The sequence below is a fragment of the Stegodyphus dumicola genome, chromosome 6 (genome assembly GCF_044657685.1).
Source record: "Stegodyphus dumicola isolate Sdum_Otavi_A_Nest chromosome 6, ASM4465768v1".
Classification (NCBI taxonomy): Eukaryota; Metazoa; Arthropoda; class Arachnida; order Araneae; family Eresidae; genus Stegodyphus; species Stegodyphus dumicola.
In genome coordinates, this window is record NC_140773.1 from 49,061,498 (window position 1) to 49,083,554 (window position 22,057).

General features: G+C 31.6%; 1 protein-coding gene across 3 annotated transcripts in view; it reads left to right on the forward strand.

The window, feature by feature from the left end:
- Positions 1–22,057, forward strand: part of cert (ceramide transfer protein) — a 61,644-nt gene that overhangs the window by 25,536 nt on the left and 14,051 nt on the right. For all 3 annotated transcript variants that reach the window (XM_085818295.1, XM_085818297.1, XM_085818296.1), the window contains exons 6-10: positions 7,854–7,952; positions 8,826–8,915; positions 14,934–15,014; positions 18,756–18,917; positions 21,987–22,050. In XM_085818295.1, the coding sequence (XP_085674421.1) occupies positions 7,854–7,952; positions 8,826–8,915; positions 14,934–15,014; positions 18,756–18,917; positions 21,987–22,050 (496 nt within the window). The remainder of the gene's footprint in view (positions 1–7,853; positions 7,953–8,825; positions 8,916–14,933; positions 15,015–18,755; positions 18,918–21,986; positions 22,051–22,057) is intronic.

Genomic DNA, 22,057 nt, shown 5'->3' on the forward strand with positions numbered 1-22,057 from the left:
TAATGCTATTGTGTATTACTGAAAAGAATTGTATTTCATCAGAATATATTGTTATATACAAGTCACAAAATTTAAAAGAGGATTTTAATGCTGTCTTCCGAGACATTGAATATTTATATATGGCTGCATGTCTCATAGAAACGCTGAACTGCACTGTATCATTTTAATATGATGCAAAAAGAGTTGATTGCATTGAGAGTGAATGTTCAAGCATAAGTCTTATTCATAGCATGTGGATACAGTCAGTAAGTTTTGGAATTTAAAAGTCATCCGAGAAAAATATTCTAAAATAAAAGTTATTGCCAAACCAACATTGACTCTTCCCTCTTCTTACGTAGTAAAAGCAGGCTATAGTCAAGTCAATAATTTGCTGTGGAAAACAAGAAACAAATGAATATTTTTTAGACAGATCATTTCAGAATTTAGTAATTTTAAGCCAAATATAAACCTTTAGCACTAGGCCCACCAGCGTCCGAGCGGTAAAGTCGCTGAACACTGGTAGTTCGGTCCGAGGTTCGAATCCCGCGAACGGGCTGGCTGCATGGGTGTTTTCGTGGTTTTCCCCATGTGTAACGTGTATACGAGCCAGTTTCCCTTAGAAAGTCCTCCACGAAAGGCATCCCTCCTCTTAGGCAGATAGCCCTAGTGTGCTTTGCCATAATTAAATACACCACCACACCACCAAACCTTTAGCACTTCACTAGGCTCCTGTATAGTAATATTAGTATGTACACTCATGTCCATAAATTAAGGATAATTCGGAGTCACGCGGAAATCGAACTCTAAAATAAATATATCACCTGCAAAATCACTACACACATCGTCAAGAATCATATGCAAATTTCAGAAAGTAACCAGATGACACCGATAGTACGTCACAATGACGAGAGTGATATATAAGGAATACAGGCAAAGAAGTAAAATTGTTCGCAGGCGCTTTATGAAGCGTTCGCATTTCAGTGCAATAACCGAATAGTTATGACACAAAGGACGCATTTGGATGATTTTTTACGTGGTAGAATTATCGGCCATGTGGAATGTCGGCGTACCCAACTGGAAGTATCAGAGGAACTTGGCATTGCACAAAGTGTCATCTCCAGGCTTTGGCAACGATTCCAAGATGATGGTAATGTGAGTAGACGTTACAGCACAGATCGCCCCAGAGTTACAACGCCGAATGAGGACCGGCATTTGGCAGTTACTGCCAAAAGAAACAGGCGGAGCACAGCCTCAGACTTGTTTCGTCAGCTCTCTTCAGCCACTGGTACGACAATTTCAAGGCAGACGGTGTACAGACGCTTAGGGCAGATTGGTCTATAGCTCGTAGACCTGTCAGATGCGTTCCACTTACTGCAACTAACTGTCGCCTGCGGTTAGCCTGGAGTAGAGAGCATGCATTGTGGACACCACAACAGTAGGCTTGTGTGATGTTTTCCGACGAGTCCAGGTTTAGCTTGCAGTCTGATTCTCGCCGGACTTTCATATGGAGAGCTCCAGGTACCCGTTACCACCAAGAAAACATCATTGAACGACACCGTTACGGTGGTGCAGAGGTGCTCGTTTGGGGTGGAATTATTCTGGGTTCTAGAACTGACCTGCATGTTCAAATTGGAATTATGACAAGCCAAATCTATCGGGACGTTATTTTGGAATAACATGTACGTTTGTTTCGGGGCTCCATGGGCGCACAATTTGTGTTTATGGATAACAACGCCCGTCCTCACCGTGCAAGCATCGTAAGCTAATGCGTTTAATCGGAGGATATTACCCGTATGGACTGGCCAGCATTCTCACCGGACTTGAATCCAGTAGAGCACGTGTGGGATATACTTGGCCGATGAGTTGCAGCCCGTCAACCTCTTCCTACATGTCTACCGGAACTTTGGAGACCATTGCTTTTTGAGTGGTGTAATATCCTCCAAGATGAGATCGATAATTTGATACTCAGCATGCCTAGGCGTTGTACGTACTGTATCGCATCGTCTGGGAGATATACAATGTATTAACAATCATACCAACCATGTAATATTGGTTTTTTGTAATTTGCTCCAGGGAGGAAAAAATCGCTAATTTTTTTAATAATATCAAACATATAGCATCTTTTTTTGCTTGTTACCTTTTGTTTAATAAATAAGCTTTAGAAATAAGTCAAATTTGTTTTGCTTCTAAATCTTCCTTTGCCTGATTTTGCATTATCCTTAATTTAGGGACATGAGTGTATTAGTAAGCATTTCTCATTAGTTCAGTAATTCCAGTAGCCCTGCTGTGGATGATTATGCTTAAGATGTTAAGTCATTATTGGCGTTAGAATGTTTTAATTGCAGATAACAATTTCAAAGTCTAATACTGAGGTTACATTATTTTAAAACTCTTTTTATGGTTTAAAAATATGGGGACAAACGAATGTTATGATGAAAATTTAGAGCTGAATGATAGTGAAGATGCACTTGATTTTCAAGTATTAAAAGATAATTTAGAAGACATTGTTGATTATGATTCTAGTTCTTCAAGTAGTGGTAGTAAAATCACACCACCGAAGAGATGAAGAATGAGAATTATTAATAGTGAAAGCAAAGATTTGTTAGAAGACTTAGATGAATGGTGTGATGTTACAGAAAGTTAGTATTCCAGAAAGAATACATTTTAGTATGTTGTCAAAAATCATTCTACCACAAGTTCCTTCAGATATTGTACAGCTGATACAATAGTTCAAATTGCTTTTCGCAGATGAATTGGCAAGTGAATGTATGAAAGAAACCAACAACTGCGCAGAAAATGTTCTAAGCTTGAAAGAGATATTCTATTAACTTCATTTGGCAAGCATAATGTGATGTGGAAAAAAGATGGATTTTGCCCTTTTATCAGAGTTACCATCAATAGAGGTGTGATACCTCTGGCAAATATGCAGGAATACTAGTCAGTTAAGAATATTAGAATCCCTTTCTTTAGTAACATCTATTCAAGGATAAGATTGTATGATAATCTTGGTGTTGCATTTGAAAAAGCCTAATTGTGTGAGAAATCATATTAGAACTTGTATACAATGAGCAAGTATTTTTTTTAATATATAATTTAAACATTTTACACACCTTGGCAAAATATATGAATTGATGAGTTTATCATAAAATATAAGGGAAAACTATGTTTTATTACACAGTCCCAATAAACTGACTGAGTGGACCATTCGTATATACGTTTGGGCAGATTCAAAAACGGGATATGTTTATAGCATCCTTTTGTATTATGGGAGCATCGCTTCCGAAAATCTGCTAGATTGCTAGGCCAGATTTACTGATCAGCACCAGAATTAACCTGCAACTGTACCAAGAGTTATTGAATGGAGTACCTAAAGCAAAAGGATATCACATGCACACCATTAGGTATTACTGTAGTGTATTCTTAGCTAGAGTTTTAAAAAACTCACTGTTGCATGACCAATACGATCAAAAAAAAAAAAAAAAAAAAAAAAGAATTTACAATGCTGTGAGTGTGGTAAGATAAAAAGAATGGTGTTATTTAGCAACTGGTATAATGCTCGAATGATAACTACTAAAGATTTGTATGAGGTGGTACAGAAGAAGTAATCGAAAAGCCAAGTGTATTTATTAGATACACAAAGTTGATGGGTGGTATTGTTCGAGCGGATCAGTATGCTTCTAATTATTGCTTTTTAAGGAAATCACTCAAGGGGTGGTGGAAACTGTTTTTATGGGGATTGGAGATGTCAATAATAAATTCATACATTCTGTATAAAACTGTATAACATAATAAAAATGAGAAAGCACTGATGTATTTAGGTTATCAGAAAATTTTAGTCGATCAGCTCGTAAAAGATTTTTGTCAGGATAGAGCAAGAGTTTCTGCATCAACTTCTGATGCAAGATTGAAAAGAAAACAGCATGTAATCAGGAAAAGTGGAAAGAGAGACTGCATTGTGTGTTCAAAAAGGCAAGAAAATTATGTCAGACTACTGAGTACTATGACATTTGACCAAGTAAACCCAGAATGTACATGGGAGGTTATTTTTTAAGATATCACATGGTGGTGAATTACAAAATTTTAATTTTATATTATATTTTTGTGTGGTTATTTGCATTGTGATTATGTTGTATGCTGTATATTATAGAGAAAAATGTTAGGAGATTGGTGAAGAAAACCATTAAGGATTGGGAATCTGCACATTAGAACATTTTGCTTCATAGCTTTAAAAATGTTTATAGTAAATTCTTCTCAATTTTGGGAGCCATTAAATTTATTGCTACTTAAGCATTTATTGTGATAAGGCTATAGGAAGTGACAAGTTGCTTTGAGAGCTTTAACTTCACTGTAGTGTAGTTCTCAGTGTGTTATTAGTATGGCACAAGTTGTTCAATTTATTTTTGAAATTTTAGTTGTAATTGCATTTCATTAAAATAAAATATTTTATATATCTTTATTTTTAATAGTATATTCAACTGATAATTTTATGAATATATGCACCATCATTATAATTAATAAAAGAAAGTTTTTAATGCAAGTTACATCATTAATTTAAAATTTTTATTTATATAGTGCAAAGTATGAAATCGGGAGGTTCAATATCCAGATCTCCAAACCATCAGCATTTTTTTTTAGCCCAAACAAAAAAGAGCTGTTAGTTTTAAAACGTGATAAAACGTATCATTTACTAAATCCAAGAAAAAACGTTTGATTCTTATTTTTCTTTCAAATGTATTATATTATCACTCTTCCCCATTCATTTTCTCTTTTCCCCATTCAATAGTCGTCAATTTTCTGCATCAACTATAAATGAATCGGAGTGCAGTCAGAAATGAAAATGTAGAACTCTCGAACCACGTTCCGTTTCAAATTGACTCTTGCGTGGCACAAACCTTAACGTTGCAAAGCCATTGCTTCTCAGTTTTTAAATAAAGTGCCATTTCGTGGCCCACATTTTTTTAGGCTGGTAAGATTCTATAACTTTAGAAATATTCAACAGCATGCTGCAGTTGTAGGCAGGTCCCAAATTTTAATTTTTTTTAATGTGTGATGGAGAAGGAGTCTTTACTCAAGAATAATAACTAGCACATGTAATCAAATTTACACCAAAGCCAGCATGTTTGAAGAAGACTTTCCATTTTCAGTGAAAAATCACGTAGTTTAACGTCTCTTTCTTCAATAGGCAAAAATGGTTGACAGGATTTTCCACGAGTACCAATGTTTCACTATTCCGCCTGTGCCATCTGTATGATTAAACCTGAACCCTTTTATCTATTTATTTATTTTTACTACATTACTTAGGAATGGAGAATATAATAATAAAGAAAATATAGGTGTATCATAAAAGCTATTTTTCTCCTACTAAGATTCCTGTTATGTCAGTTTCGAACCCTGCTAGCTAAGGAATCGCATGAGACCATTGACATTATTCGAGATACCTTTGGCCCTTAGTTATTATGAAAGTTATAGGCATAATGTGTTTCTGTCTGACCCCCAACACATATTTGTTTCTTGTGGGGATATTACTGATACTGGTTTTATTTCGTTGACAGAACTGTGGGAATAGAGAAAGCATTGTAGCATAGCACTCTTTCTTAACTAGTTGGATCCAGCTTATTTTTTGCAGTCTTATTATTACAGCTATCTTATCAAGATTAAGTATGAATTTTCAATTATGTCGAAAACAAATACCTTTTTATTCTGAAGCTGTAGCCAGGATCTGCAAAGTGAGAGCATATTTAGTACTTGCTTCCTGTAGTGGGTTTGGTGCAAGAGAATGAATGCTGTAGCCATCATTTGATCTTAAAAAATGTGATTGCTGTTTTGCCTACTTTTGAAACTTTATTTTGTCACAGATTGTAAACACTATAGAAGGCAAAATTTTCCAGATAATGGAATTTGTGAAGAAGTAATAATAAATGAAAATGATAAGCAGATGTTTACTATTTGTGATGACAATGGCCCAGTTGGCAAGCATTAGTGAAATTTGTAGTATGGTTATAAATCTAGAAAATATGCTACCAATAGTGATGAAAGTGACAGATTTTTTAGAAGGAAAACATTATTCTTGTTAAACTTACGCAAGACGCTGATTAACAGCTTAGACTAGCAGACTTTTGACTAACTGAAGAAGAAATTATGTCTGTCTATAAAATTAAAGAGAAAGTTTAAAGTAGAAGAAGTAAAAGAAAGAAGAGAGCACAAAAAATTAAACAGCTTAAATAATTAACACAAAAAGAAATTTTAAATAAAATAAAAAGATATTTTTAATACAAAGAACTCTTAAATATATATAACATATTTTAATAAAAATATATTTTATATATTTAAGCGTTTTTTGTAAATTTTGATTTTATTACCCATAAATGCTTCATTATTTTATAAACAAGTATAATGATCCAAAATTTGACATCACTGAAGTCCCAATGATTCCAGATCTCAAACTTTGTACCATATCATTTATTTATTTACTGTGATTAATTTATCTGGGAAAGATTCATTATCTTAACATTTTTACCATTCGAAATAAATGTATTGAATATATTTTATCTTAGTAATAAAAGTTTTTAACAGTTTCTATGAATAACTGATTATTTATGATTCCATCATATGTTACACATAGAATTTTCATCATGCAAGTTAAAACAATCAGAATCCAAGTAAATATTTCATCATATTTAGTTAGGGTATTGAGACTAACCAGTGAGCACTTAGTTTTAACATAAGAATTATTTAACAATGTTACTAATTGATTTAATTTGTAATGCATTTAAGTTTTTATGATTTGTAATATACTTAACTGATAAACTGATAATGTATAAAAACATTTGCTTCGTTATTATAATTAATAAAAGTTTGTATATCTTAATAAAGTATAATAATTTATGTTCTGTTTAACAATGAGTTTTAATTTTTTCTTTGGTTTTCTGGTCTTTCCATTAGTCATAAGCTTAAACTACTCAATCTTTATTCCTGAACTAAAAGTAGGAGGAGTGTAGGGGCGTTATCAAGTCTTATTTTATTATTCTGGTTCATATAATCAGTAATATATATCTTTGCAATTAAACAACAATTATAGCAATTTTTAATGAAGTCTTGAAAGTTTTTAATAATATATTTTATTAGCACTGGAAGTTAAATAAAATTTGTAAGATGTAATAAATAAATAATTAAAAGCTTTTCTGTTAACAAAGTGCACCAGTCACAAAATGTGGTGAATTTTTGCAGTTCTCTAACTTTTCTGAAGTGAAAACAAATTGCTGTGTACAAGGGGAAAACTTGGTCAAGTATATTGCAATTTTGTTTTTTGCTTTAAAAAAAATCAAAGAATTGCACTAATTCAGCAACATGCTCAACTTCGAAACTGTGCGCTGTACATGATTTGCATATCATTAGGCTAGCCAACATTTACGTTTTGCATAGATGAAAGAAGTGAAAAGAAAAGTTGTGCCTTTTTCTTTTCACTTCTTTCATCTTTATGTAGTCTTTTGTTCTTTGATTGAAATTTTTTTTCTTGTAGTAATAAAAATAATATCTTTTATCAATCGGCATATTTATACATGAAAACCCTGATTTAAAAAGTATAAGTTAACTCTGTTCATAAATTAGCAAAGCCTTGTCATTGATTTAAAAGTAGGGAAATTTAATGCAGAATGTGAAGAGGTTGATCTGTGACAGTAAAATCAGCTCCGTTTTCCATGTTATTTTTATCTGAGATTATTTATAGAAAAGTAGAGGAAAATGTATGCTTTGAATATTCCTGAGACTCAGTATTCTTAAACTGTTCTGTAAGGGTTTCTTGTACACAGTTTTTAGTTAAGGATTTGTGTGATGCAAACATTCAGAAACACGATGTAATTTAAATCCTTCTTTAGGAAGCTGACAAAAGGAGAAAAATTGAAGAAGCCTATAAACAAGCATTATCGGAAGTTAAAGCTATACGACCTATAGTTCTTGGTGGGCCAGATTATGAAGTAAGTATTAAACATCACACATTTTATATGTTGTACATTTTGTGTTATATAAAAGGGGTTCGTGTAGTTTGTCTGTAACAGCAATTTCTGCCTAGAAAATATCTCTTATTTGAATTTATGTGTTATGTTACTGTTTATTTGGCAGAGAAAATTGTAAGATTTTTTTAATGCGTTTTATGAATTAAAAATAAGAGAGATCTTAAAAGGCTTGTGGAATCACGAATCTTGTGATTGGAACTCACAAATCTACATCTGTGTATAAAAAAATAGAACTTTTACATGTAATTTTATTATTTTAATCTACATTTAAGTAGGTCATTTCCAAATCATCAAGTGAGGTTGTGCTTCCTTCCCCCTGGACATTAAGTGGGGTTTTATTTGTAAGGTCCTGTATTAGTAGTAAGATTATCTTCTATAGAGTATATATGATGCATGCATACTATTGCATGTATATATTTAACATGGAAAATGTACATAACATTGCTCATACCGGACTGATCTGTGCCTCATTTCATGGTGTGAATCAGGTATTCAAATTTAATTCATTTTGTGTACTGCTATTTCAGTTTCTGTTTTTTATTCCAGATGTATTTTAATCATCTGTCAATATTTATTTTTTGTAATTTGTATTATTATATGCTTGTATGTTGTTATAGTATATAACTTACATATATATATAATATATTACATGTTGCAACTGTAGTGTATTAAGTTTAAATCTTAGTTTCTTGTATCCATTTATTAAACCAAAGGAAATATTCTGAAAAATAAGCTATGAAATAAAAACTGATTTCTGCTCTGTTAAAATATATGTATAGTTTTGTCTGTTTTTTAAGTTTGTTAAAAAAGGGAATTTTTTTAATTGTTTTAAAGGAAGGTCCTCATTCTATGATCAATGAAGATGAATTTTTTGATGCAGTTGATGCTGCTTTAGATAAAAGTGAACAGCAAGAGGAGGAAAGGGTAATGAGTTTGTTCTATCTTAAATGAACCTTTGGTGCTATTTGTATAAAAAGGGATAGTGGCATTTAAAAATATCTATCTGTCTATTGTTAAGTGTTTGAGATTGTGGTGTTATTTATCAAGATTTTTGTTATTTGCTGTCTCTGAGCTGTTAGCTGTTGTGGATGTCAATCATTATGTTATTAACTTGAAAATTATATGCAGTCTCTGCAAATCCTTAAGGTTATATTGGTGATTAGGATGTATTTGAGAATCTATCTCATGGAAAAAATAGAGTATGTAATCTGGAAATAAAATTTTAAATATTTTTGTAACTTTTGTTATTATCAAAATAGATTCTAATAAAAATTATATTTGTTTATGAATTTCATTTTGTGACTGCCTTTCATTATTCTTTTAAGTTTCATAAATTGTAATTGTCTGATAGTTAAATTGGGAATGTTTTCATACATATTTTAAGTTATTGCTTTATTTTTTTTTTCTTTTATTCATATTAAAATCACCTATTGTATATATGAAAAATTTTTAAATTTTGTAAATGCTTGGGTAATTTCATTTTGATGTAAGGAACGTTCTTAACAAAGTCTTTCCAAAAATTTATGGTGCTGTACTGCATTATGCTCTTAAGACTTTATCCATTGCTTTCTGTTGCCACTGCAGATACATAGCTATTGAGCTTAATCCATTGATCACCACTGGCTTTGATAATCACTATTTTCCTTCTCTTTCAGACCACTTTAACAGTTTATCTAAGTGTACTGCATGGCTGCACACCATAGCCTTATGGATTAACTGCCAGTAGTAATATGTCATTAGTGACCATTTGCTATGATGGGCCTTGTTTTCTTTTTATTTTCAAATTTGCTTTTATTTATTCCATTCTGGTGACAGCTGCTATGCATCATTTTTTAAGCTTTTAATAGTTTTGTATTTTGAAAGAATTTAATTAAAAAAATCAAAATTTTTGAACAGTTATTTTAATGTTCTTTGTTGTTCAGCCTCACAAGGTTCAAAATTATTTACTATGTATGATCAGCAGATAATTATATTTTTAAAGAATATTTTAATTTACCTATTTAAATTATAATGTAAAACAAAATATTTTATTAAAAACTCACCAGAAACATCTTATGGTAAGCAGTATCAATATCACATTAGTACAAATGTTTTATTAATTAGAATGTTTCATTTCTCAGAAATGTAAAAGTGAATGTATGAATTATTTGAAGTATTGTAAATAAACTTTCGACCCATAATCAGTTTTGAATTAAAATTATTTTTTTTTATTAGAACAAGTATGTATGGGGAAATTTATTTCAGTTTAAGCAGAATAAGCTATTGATATTATAAAATGTGAATACATGTTTCATAACTATACATCTGAAATTTGTTGTGATGTGTCAGTTTTGTGATATTCTGTCATTAAAAGGAATGTTATTATTTTCACAGAAAATGATCTAGAAAGGAGGTAAAATGTACAAATTAATAATTTAGCTTAAAATAAAATATCTGCTAAGTACTTTAAATCATGCTAATAGTCGAGTTTAAAAAGCTGAATTCTTCACTGTTTAAGGTGTCAGTAATTACCAGCTGTTTCATTTTGACTAAATTTGTTAATTTAAAGGTTTAATTCTTCATATATAGTGATTGGACAATGAAACTGTGAAGTATTTGTATTGCAATACTTGTTTAATAAAATATGTGCCTTCTTTTAGAGACTAACACTGTAATGATGCTTGGGAATGATTGATACAAATCTTATACAATCATTAAAATAATTTTAGCTATTCTGCTTGCAAAACAGTGATTATTTTCTTAATTCACCAATGGAACATTTTTTGATTAATTTTGGCTGCAGAAAAATGTGATTTTCTAACCAACAGAGTTGTCCAAAGAGGATATATGTGTTCCTTTTTTTCTAACATATGCCTCATGTTTCTTAACGTGAAATTATAAGGTTATCTTAGTTTGGCCATTGTAAATTAAACCACATTGACAAGGAACCCTACATATCCCAGGAGTTCATATCCAAAATGAAATATGGAACTGCAAATTTCATTAACAGAAGAGAAAATGATCTGGAAGTTAATTTATGTAAAATATGTGCAATTTTATATCTAATTCATTTATGGAAGGAAATGAGTGACGATAGAATTCTTTTCATCTAAAATAAGATGATGCTTTTTGATGTATTGAGAATTTTTTAACTTCTTGTTCAGTAATCTTACGTGAAAAGCTTTTGTCAATAGTGACTGCTTTTAAGTAATTTAGTTCTTGATCAAGACCGATTTGGAGGAGCAATTTTGAAGTGCACAGAAAATAAAAAAATAAAATGAGGCTAACTTCTGTTTAGTCGAATGGCAAGATTTGAAGTGTGGTGAAAGGAAAACAGATGAAGATTTACAGTAAGCAATAGAACTGAAGTTGGATATGTTGCGTGTGACCAAGATGTCAAGGAACAAAAGAGAATTGGTTGTGTCAAGTTCAGAAGTGAACTGAATAGCAGGATGAGTGGAATTCATTATTGAAGGAACCTTATTTAAATCATCTTAATTACTATCAAATAAGGTATTGTCAACATAGTAAAACCATGCAGGGAAGTTTAAAATTTCAAATACTTTTGATATGTAATAATGCATATAAATAACAGCAAAGGTTACTAAATGGGCTTCGCATGAATCTCTCAATTTGGTTGTAATACTTGTTTTGGAAAAAAAAAAATGTACTTATTTCAGATAAAGGGAAATTAACTCATCAATTTCCTACAGACATAATGAAATTCTGAGAAGTGCAGTTTCTAGACATTTGAGGGCACCTTCCACTGGAAGATTGGTGTATAATGATTTTGCATCAAAAGAAACCATGATGAATTTTCTATGGGAAATGCTTTTTACTTTTTTTATATAAACTATTGTAATTTTTATGGTGTAAGTGTTATTATATAACAAAGTCAATTGAGGATCTAAATATTTAGCTAATGGGTATAAGGCAATGTTAAATGGGTCAGAAGGATTTGTGAAGATTTAATCACAGTTTTTGTTTTTGAGAGGTCTGAAGGTGAAGGATCTTTAGAGATCAGATTATATGGGCCTTCGTTTAAAAGGTTGTCAACTCCATCGGTACGTGTGTTTTGGTCTATGACGACTATGCAGCCAGCCTTTGAAATCATAATGTTTAAGTTAAAATAAATTTTGTGCAATGAATCTTCTTCTGTCTCATTTAGGTTATAAGTGAAATGTTTCCTGTTAAATTTCACATTATGGGTGAAAAGATGTTTAATCATTTCATTCTACATCTCTGAAGTTTTATTGAATTAGAAAGCTTTTTAGATAGGAGCTAAAATCTTTGGAATCAAAGGTTTTCAGTTTGTGAGAAGTTAAAATTATGTTTCAGAATTCTCTTTTATTCTTCTGATAAACTAACATTAGAAATACTAACTATTGGCTTTTTATTTACAGGATTTTATGAAATACTTAAATTAGAAGACTGTGAAAGGAGATTTGGGAATTTAAGTTTTTTTATAACATTAAATTGCATTCTGTTGTTCAATGGCAGCAAATTTTGGATATGAATTTGCAAGTTCCAAATAAAGCTTACATAGCTCAAATTCAGTTTTGGATAACTGTTGACATGTTTCCCTTATGATGGATCAAAGCAAGGCTAGTTTGCAATTTAGGAGTTTTTTTTTTTTTTTTTTTTTTTTTTTTTTTTTTTTTTTTTATTTATTTATTTTTTAATGCAGTTGGAAGGTGTTTGATTATATTTAATCTGAATGAAATTGGGGATAACTTTTTTATGTTCACACTTTAGTAAAAGTTAAGGTGATTTAGAATTTTATTGTTTCAGTCACAATTTTGTAAAATTATTAGTGGTCAAAGGCATAATAAATGTATATTTAGACCTACAAAACTAGTCCTGCAAATTTATGAATACTGTGCTGATTCTTGTTACTTTTACTCCACCAGTAATCATTATTTGGCATGTTTTTTTACTTCACATCTGTCACCAGAAGTGTGGTTTGGTGCATTGTTATCTTAATTTATATCTCCCTTGTGGTAGTGTTTTCGAACAATTAAGCAGAGTGGCCATTTAAAATAACTTTGACGTAATGTAATCATCAGAACTTATCAGTGTTCCCAGCGACTTCCATGCCTCATTCTGTACACCAGATGATCTGGGTCATATGGTTCATAAAGAGTTTGACACATATATACTATTGCAAAGATGGACAGATTACTGAACAGTATGCATTTTGTGTTGTTTTCCATTGAAATTTTGTACTCCTGACATGGTTGGAACCAGTATATAGCATGAAGACTGCTTAACAAAGGCTTTACTATAGCTGTCTGTTTCTGAACATTAGCCCTGCGTTAAAATTCTAGTTGGGAACTCTGGAACCAAAAGTGCATATTCTGGGTTGAAATCAAGCAAGCTATGATAGGAGTTGCTTTATGCAATCCCATTTGTCCACAGCTATTTTGATAACATTAAATGATGAAAAAAATATCCTTCAAAGTAGCAATGGAATTGAATATAAATATAACTAGAAATATAAAAATAGGTGCTTTTACAGCATTTTAATTAGTAAAATGCAAAAACATTTTTATGAACTCTTCATAAAATACTAAAGTTCTTTTATGAACTTTTCATAACATTTCTGCAAATTATTTGGCGGCCAATTCTATACTCTTGATCTTAATACTTGGAGAGCATCCCTTATTGGAAGAGAATGTGCCTATGTAAAATTAGGCAAAAAAACCAAGGTTAGTTTGGCAGGAATGCTTTTATGGAAATTTTTTTCTGAAGGGGAAAGAAAATAGTACTTCCCCCCCCATGAAGAAGAGGGAGCTGTGCCTGATTGCCATCGAAATCCAAAATCAATACAGTCATTAAAAAACTGTGTTAAACTTAAGTTTTTTTTTTTTTGTTTAATTTTAAATGTTTGATTAAAATAAAAATTATTTGGCCACTTTTCTGTGTCACTTGGGAATTTTTATGATCTGTTTTGAACTTATTTAGTGACTTTACTACGGTTTAAAAAACTTTTATTGTATTGAACTATTGATCCATATACAAATGAGCAGTACCTTGGGAATTAGATATCAGGATCCAAATGATCGTATTAAGTGGCATCTATTATAATTTTTAAGTGTCAATTTTATTATTCTTCAACATCTGTGTGTTATAAGCAACAACAGGTAACTATTACAAAAGGTGTCCTTTGTTTCTGGTTTAGTCATTGTAATTATGTGGTGTCGTTGAATTGAGCTCGTGAATATAGCACTTCTAAAGTTCACACTAACCACTTCGTCATCCATAACGCGTCTAGCGCGTTCAAGTGAAACTTGTACAGGACGACAGTAACGCGCTTCAAGCGTTCTTCTACCTTTTAAAACTTTTTAACGTTTAAAACGCTTTCTAAATGTTTACTTGTTTGAGTTTTTATTTTTGTTTGTTCTAATACCTCCTAGAGGGCAGTACTAATCAGGCATTCTATTTCTAATTGAATCCCCCCCCAGGTTTATGAATATTCGCACCATTTTACATAAGATACAAGACAGTGAGAGATGGCATCAACGTCTACTCAGCAGAAAAAGAGAAAAAATGAGGTTGTGAATTGGAAAGATAAGAAGGATATATGTTTGATGAGTACAGTCCGTAATAACTGTATGATTGATGTTGAAATAAGGAAAAGAACTGTAAAAAAACCAATAATTGTAAAAGATTACAACAACAAAATGGGAGAAGTGGACCGCCTGGGTCAGATGTTATCAAATTAATCCTGCTGTTAGAAATAAGCAGAGATATTACTTATCCATTATGCTTTATTTCCTTATAATTTTTTTTAATATTCATTTACATTCATCCACTACGAAAGTTATGATTGTACAGAGAAAACAACATTACACACTGCGAAAAACAAAAAGCCGCTAGGGAGAAATTTTCGCGGACAGGAGAGGAAGGCAAAAGGGTTAATATATATGTCCCACATTATAATTTTCAATATTTCTCTTTTAGAGGCTGATTCGAAGTTATAATAAAGATGAAAATCATTCCATGTCTCCTACATCTGCCTCTCATCATCCCCTATGGCCACAGGTTAGTTCCCTTCATTTAAAAGATTTATTTATCGAGTGTAATTTCTCATTCATTGTGCAGTTTCAAAAAGTACTTAAAGTCATTCTATTTTTGAATAATTTTGTCAGTGTGTTTAAATCATATTGTGTTTTTTTAATTAAAATCATACCTATAACTTACACAGGGTTCGTACTGGTCCTTACAAGTGCTTATAAGTCTTTATATTTGAAAATAAAATATAAAGGCCCTTATAGGTGCTTACTTTTTCTTTACAGCCCTTATTTTTTATTTATTTATTTATTTATTTATTTTTGAGTGCTTATTGTTTGCTTTTAGTGCTTTGCTTTTAATGAACGCACATTTTTTCCCCGTATTAAAGCCAAAACTAAACAAACAACTTTTATTCCTTTTATGGAATGTCAGATTGTGAATCATACTCCCGAAAATAGCTTTTCCCCTTTTCTCTGCATTAACATAACCTTTGGTGGGCGCGAGTACAGGCAGGTGCACGTCGTTCTATTGGTCAAAGTATTGCGAAAGTGGTAGAAAATTCCGTACATTCGGTATTCTTTTCCTCTTACCCAAATATTACACACGTTTGAATTTCTATCAAGATTTTAATAATTTGCAGTCTCATTCGGTGTGGTCAGTTTATATTCGCATTTATTATGATCGTTATGCTTATGTTATGAGCATATGTATGAATATTTATAATAATATAGTTGCAGTAACTGCTGAAGTATAGATGAACTTCCAAAAATGGGTGTGTTTTAACACAGATTAGCTTTCTAAGGAATAATATTCAGAATGTTTTAAATAAAAGGAAAGTAATCGAATAGTCAAAAAAAATTTCCCCCAATACATTTTACAGTACGGAGGTTGGGAGGTTCTTCCCTGTCTCCGCAAAATTTCGAATATTAAACCATTACAGTTCACTGCAAAACAAGGAGCAGACTTTTTTTTTTTTTTTTTTTTTTTTTTTTTTTTTTTTTTTTTGTCACTTTCCAATCTGGATTGAATGGGGTTAAAAGTTCTGCAGTCTACCAACCCAAGCGAAGAATGATTCTATTCAAGAAATTTACAAAGTCTGTTCAAAATTAGAATAAAAAAACCCCACATTAGTAAGTCTCTTTCTTTTCCTTTATTTAGTTCCTTATTCTCCGAATACTGGCAGCTGTTGATTCTGATTGTGTAATATCACATACGGAAGAATTACAGCGCACGTATTGTGCAATGACGTTTGCGATATTTTGCAGAGATAATTAATTTTGATGTTCAGTCTGTGATTTGTTTATGAACTCTTACTGTGCTTGCTAAGCAGAATATTTTCTAGTTCCGTTGGTCTATTTTTATATGATGCACATATCGAAATGTCAAAAGCATTTATTTAACCGAAAAATCTAAAGGACACAATCTACCCCTCCCCCTACGCGAGGTTTAAGCTTTTACTGTTAAAGGATGGCTGCATGAAGCAATTTTCCATCTTCTGATTTCAGAAATGTTCCTCTTTTTTACTTAAATTACTTTGCTTGCAATATCTGTTGAGGAAAAACTGTTATACAATAAAAGTTTAGAAAATGATCAGAATTTTGATTCATGTTAAATTATTTAAATATCAATATGAATGGAAAAATAAATTGTATTTATTATAAAGTTCCAAGCGAATACAATAAATGTGGCTTATTATTATTTATTTTCAATATTTTGAACTGAAATTTCAACAATAACATGATCACAACTTTTCTTTACAAAGTTACATGATCATTTTTAAAGTTAGGTTTATTACAAGCATGAGGTGAAAGAAGGTTGTTTTTACCAATATTAAAGATATCTTTCATCTGATATCCATCAATTTGATTGGATAAATACTTGGAATAGCCTTCAACAGATTCACTTGGGATGTATTTGGATTCTCTGAATATGAAACATGAGATTCTGTAGTAAAATTTAAGCCATCCATTTGAGAAACAGTCGTCCTCACATTCAGTTGTGGTATATCTTTTGTCTTTTATATTAGCAACGCACATTCACTGCATCATTTAATCATGCTTAAAGTGAAAAATTCAAGAAAATTTATCTTGAATCTTGGGAAATGTTTCACCAGGGAAACACCAATAGATAATCTTATTTTCTTGCTTTCAAAAGTTGTACTATTTTTGATTTTGTATTATTAAATTCTTTAAAAATTTGACTCTTAGCTTTTGAGAAGTATGCCTTTTGTTAGACATTTTAATAGTAAGTTATATTTAAAGAAGAACACGAAGGACTTATAGAGGTTGATTTAAAATGTATTTACAAAATAATGCAGGGAAAAAGAGTCTTCCATTAGTAAAATTAGTAGTCAACAGATTATGTTATCTGTTTTATTCATCAAACCTATTATTTGTCTATTTATCCACTATTCAGATTACAAATCCTGTATCAATCTGGAATGTCTATGTCCTAAGCCTGCCCACCATTCATATTTACGTACTAATGAAAGAGAAACATCATCTGGAGAAAATATTTGAGATGCAAAATGAAATATTAAGAATAAATCAGAGAAAATGGCATAAAGTCATACATGTAGGAAATATTTTACTATTAACATAAACAGAAATGAATTGAGACAGAGATTAAAAGGCGTACAAATATCAAAAATATGTAAATGTATTTAACTATTGTATACTTTTTTTTAATTTATTTTGTGGTAGGAAATTATTGTTGCATTCTTTCTTTATGTAAGTACAGATTCATGGATTTGGAGTGAATAACAATGACACTTGCTGAAATATCGAAACATTATCCAGTATTACTCAAGACAGCTCCAAAATCATGTTTACAGTCGTTGAAGAACTACTATAAATACACTGAAACAATCAGCAACACAGCCTTGAGGCTATCATGGTGAAGACAGCTTCATGGCAAAGCACCAGAGTACAGCTTTCGACTTTGCTCGAACTCTACGTACTCTTGAAACTGTCCACACTATAACTCATGATGCACTTGACAATACACTAGAGTACAGCTCCCAACTCAGTTCAATCATTCTCGAAGCTCAACACACTCTAAGATGAAACTCAATGACTAACTCTGATACTCTAAGAGACTCTCTCGATGCACTCGACGAGCAACTCGGCACTAGACTACGAGACACTTGCTCGCTGATTCTTAGCTTACTCAACTAGACACTCACTGGCTGACTATCAACTGACTCTCCACGCACCAGCAGAGTTTATATAGCTTTTGGCTTTTGTTCGAGAACATTCTGGTCTAAGCCAGTAAGAATTCTTTCCAGGAGGTTCTCCATCCGTCTATGGCATACCGCCAATTATGTTGCCAAATGTGGCAACTCTGCCTTCCCTTGCCATTTTCTGGCAACCCTAAACCTGCTTTGCGGGGAAGCTATCATACCGCGGCTGGACATTTAATAACATTATCTATTCACAGGGACTAAGTACCTTAAGATTTTCCATTAAATATTTTTTTACATTATATTATGAATAGTTTGAAGACTGAAAAAAGGTCAGATTCTTCTGGGAATATTGTCATTATGGCATGAATTGAAACTACTTTTACTGCAGTATTTGTACAATGTATACCAGTATTTTAGCTATACTGTTTCTTCCTTTTCTTTATAATATGTGTCTTTGTATTGTATTTTCCACAAAAGTGCTTTCGTATGTAGATTCTTCAAGCAAAGAAGATTATGTGTAAAATGTGGTCTTTTGTTTTATTTTTTCCTTTCTCTTCTTTCTAAATACATTTACTTTGAAATTTCAGATAGATCATATAACCTTAGAACAGTTGAAATACGCAAAAATGGGTGTAGGGGAAGGAGGGTGGCAACTTTTTGCTGAAGATGGAGAAATGCGAATGTACCGGAGAGAAGTTGAAGAAGGGGGTATTGTTTGTGATCCATTAAAAGCTGTTCATACAGTAAAGGTAAGGAATTTTCATTAATATTGATAATAACTTCAGTGGTATTTTGTTCGTTATTGAAATTCAGTAGCGAACATAAAAGTGTAGGTAGGCTAATAATTGAAATAATGATTACCGTATTTGACGGCATATAAGACGCACCCTTATTTAGAAGGCCACACACATGTAGATGTAGAGAAAGTTATGTGTGTTTATACCTTTATCCGGGCAAAAAATAGCATTCAGTATTGAAAGTTAACCTGTGTCCTTCACGTATAAGACGCAGGTAACTTTTTTGAGACCAAATTTAGGGGAAAAAGTGCATCTTATATGCCGTCAAATATGGTATTTTGTTTTTATAAAAGTGATTATCATTTCTGTAATAAATTTTTTCTGTTCAGCTGCACAGTCCAGTTCCCAGAAGTAATGTAAAAAAATTGGTACTATTTGAAAGATATTTGTATTGGTTTCTTTCAGATGTTAATTTTATTGCCTGAAAACATCTCATTGTTTCGTAACTAGATAGTGAATATTAAAGATGTATAATTATAGGAATAAGCATGAATCAACCAGATTTTGTAGTATTTTAATTCGTGTATAAAATGGGTTGTGGTTTTGCAGATGTTTCCATACTGTGTCATGAACTGTGTCCCCCAGAGCACACCAGCTAAGCAGTAGGCATCTGGTATACTAAAGTATTGTAAGCTTAAAAAAAAAAAAAAAAAAAAAATTAAATGTTAAACTGAAATCTGTATACCAAGATTAGATTGCTATTTTTTTATTATTATTTTTAATTTATTTATTTATTTATGTTTAGAATGTTAATTAATTTTTTTCTGAAATTTTAATTGTAAATTCTTTGAATTCATTTTGGATTTGTTATTTGTAACTTCGACTGTAATTTAACAGATTTTTTGGGATGTTGAAAAGCAACTAATGACTGAATGTTCCTCAGAAGAATATATTTCAAGTGTAAATGGTTATATTAGTGTGTGAGCCTCCCCCCCCAGTTGACTTATTCTTAATTTGGATGAAGATAATTTATTTAATTTGGATGAAATATTTGGTAAATTTTGTGTTATGTACTGGCCGCACATTTTGGTGGGATGGTGCCATTTGGGGACCAAAACATTTGTGTATGTGTGTCTGTGCTTAATTTAACACATTAGTGTGTGTTTACACTTAAAAAACCCACCAAAAAAAGTGGCAGTATATTACGAAAAAGTACCATCAAATAATATATATAATTCCTTTCTAAAATGTCTGTATATAAAATACGTATTATTTTGAACCATTCGAGTTTTGCAATTTACATGCATATTCCGCTTACTTAGTTCTTTAAATTGTGTGATGAAATAATTTATAGGTGAACATCATAAAAATTTAATATGCAATTCAATCTTTTCCCTAATCGCTAAATGATATCTGCTGGTCAATAAGAACATAATCTTTCAAATAATTTGTTGGTTTATTAATAACTAGACTGTAATAATTCTTAACGTTACCTATACAGTGCATACTTATACATTTTAATTACTGTATTATTGTAATAACAATGCATATTTATACCTCTGAATAGCTGCATATTTTCCTATTCTGTTCAAGGATTTGTTATGGTTTTCTGATTTTGTGATTTTTCTCTCTCTTTGTGACACTATTTCTTGGAACCTTGTAATGAATATGGAAGAACGGTTTTTGTTTTTCCATGGAAATTTCAAACTACCCTGTTCCTTCCTCTAACAAAATGACTGAAGAAAGTAAGGTAGCTTCTATCATTCACCACTCATATTTCCTATTGCTAGCAATTAGCAGCTTTGCCTGAAGGTTACAGCTGTAGGCTGTAAGCTGAGTTTTCAGTTTATTCTGGGTAGAGTTTCTCAGCTTATATCCAGGCTTACAAGTGTTGTGTTGTCTATCCAAGTGAAAAATGTCTTAACGAGAAAGAAAAAAATTAATATGACAATAAAAATGAAATTAGTTACTTTAAAACTGGCCGTGGATGTAGGTGTTGCATAAAATATCATGAGCTGTGCATAGCCTGTTCCTTCTTCCATAAAACGAGATTTTTCTGGTTAGTCCTCATCATCTTCTCAGTCCACACTAGGTTGATTTTGTGGGATTTTTACTGTGCTCTTTTTTTTTTTTTTAATTCCTAATTTTGCCAGATAATTTCTAATTTCGTGCAGAAATTGTAAACCTAAACTTAAAATTGATATCAAGAGGGGTGAGAGTATGTATTGCTTTAAAAGTTATTTTTGTATATTTATTTTCAATTTTACTTAATAAAGCTGTAATGTTCCTAAAAGAGAGTATAATATTTAATCACAATCCAAATATTTTAATCTATAATAATATAACAAAAGTATATTAAAATATATTGAAGAAATTTTACACAAAGCATAGTAATATTTAAAAAAAAAAAAAAAAAACTCCGTGTTGCAAACACCCCTAATGGGCCAATGCCTGCAGTGCCTCGAAATCTGCTTTCTTGACCGTGGGCCCCGGGGTGCGTAAGCATATGCCCTGAACAAGTGCTCAGCTTGTCGCAGGACCCCCAGTTTTAGTCCCCAAGCAAACTTGTTACTCATTTTATTGACCCAAGAGATGAAAGGCTGAGTTGACCTTGCCCAACCCGGGGCTCGAACCCCGGACCTGTGGCGCTGGCCACTGCAACACCGGGCCTTAATAGTAATATTTATTCAATGTAAATATTTTTACTCATAAGTTCATATAACAAAAGTGTTCAAATATATTGAAATTTTTATAAAAATAGTAGTTCTTCATAAATTTTAAGGCCAGTGTAATAATGGTTTCAATTTTATCATTATTAAAAAGATAACTATTGAATTTTTCTGCAACTTAGAAATTACCTGAGTTTGCGCATGCACGAAAGATAATCAGTGCAAGCTAACATAAATTACATATGTGTATTGTGATTTTTTTTTAATTAACTTGTTGATAGTTTATAGTTAGTATTCTGTAATTCTCTTTTATTGTGTGATTTTTAAAAATAAATTTTGTAAAATAAATTTTGAATTATATTATGAAATTATTTTCAACTGACAGCTGTGTAAATGTTTACTTCTCTTTTAGGGTGTGACTGGTCATGAAATGTGTCATTATTTTTTTGCACCAGAATATCGCTTTGACTGGGAAAGTAAGAT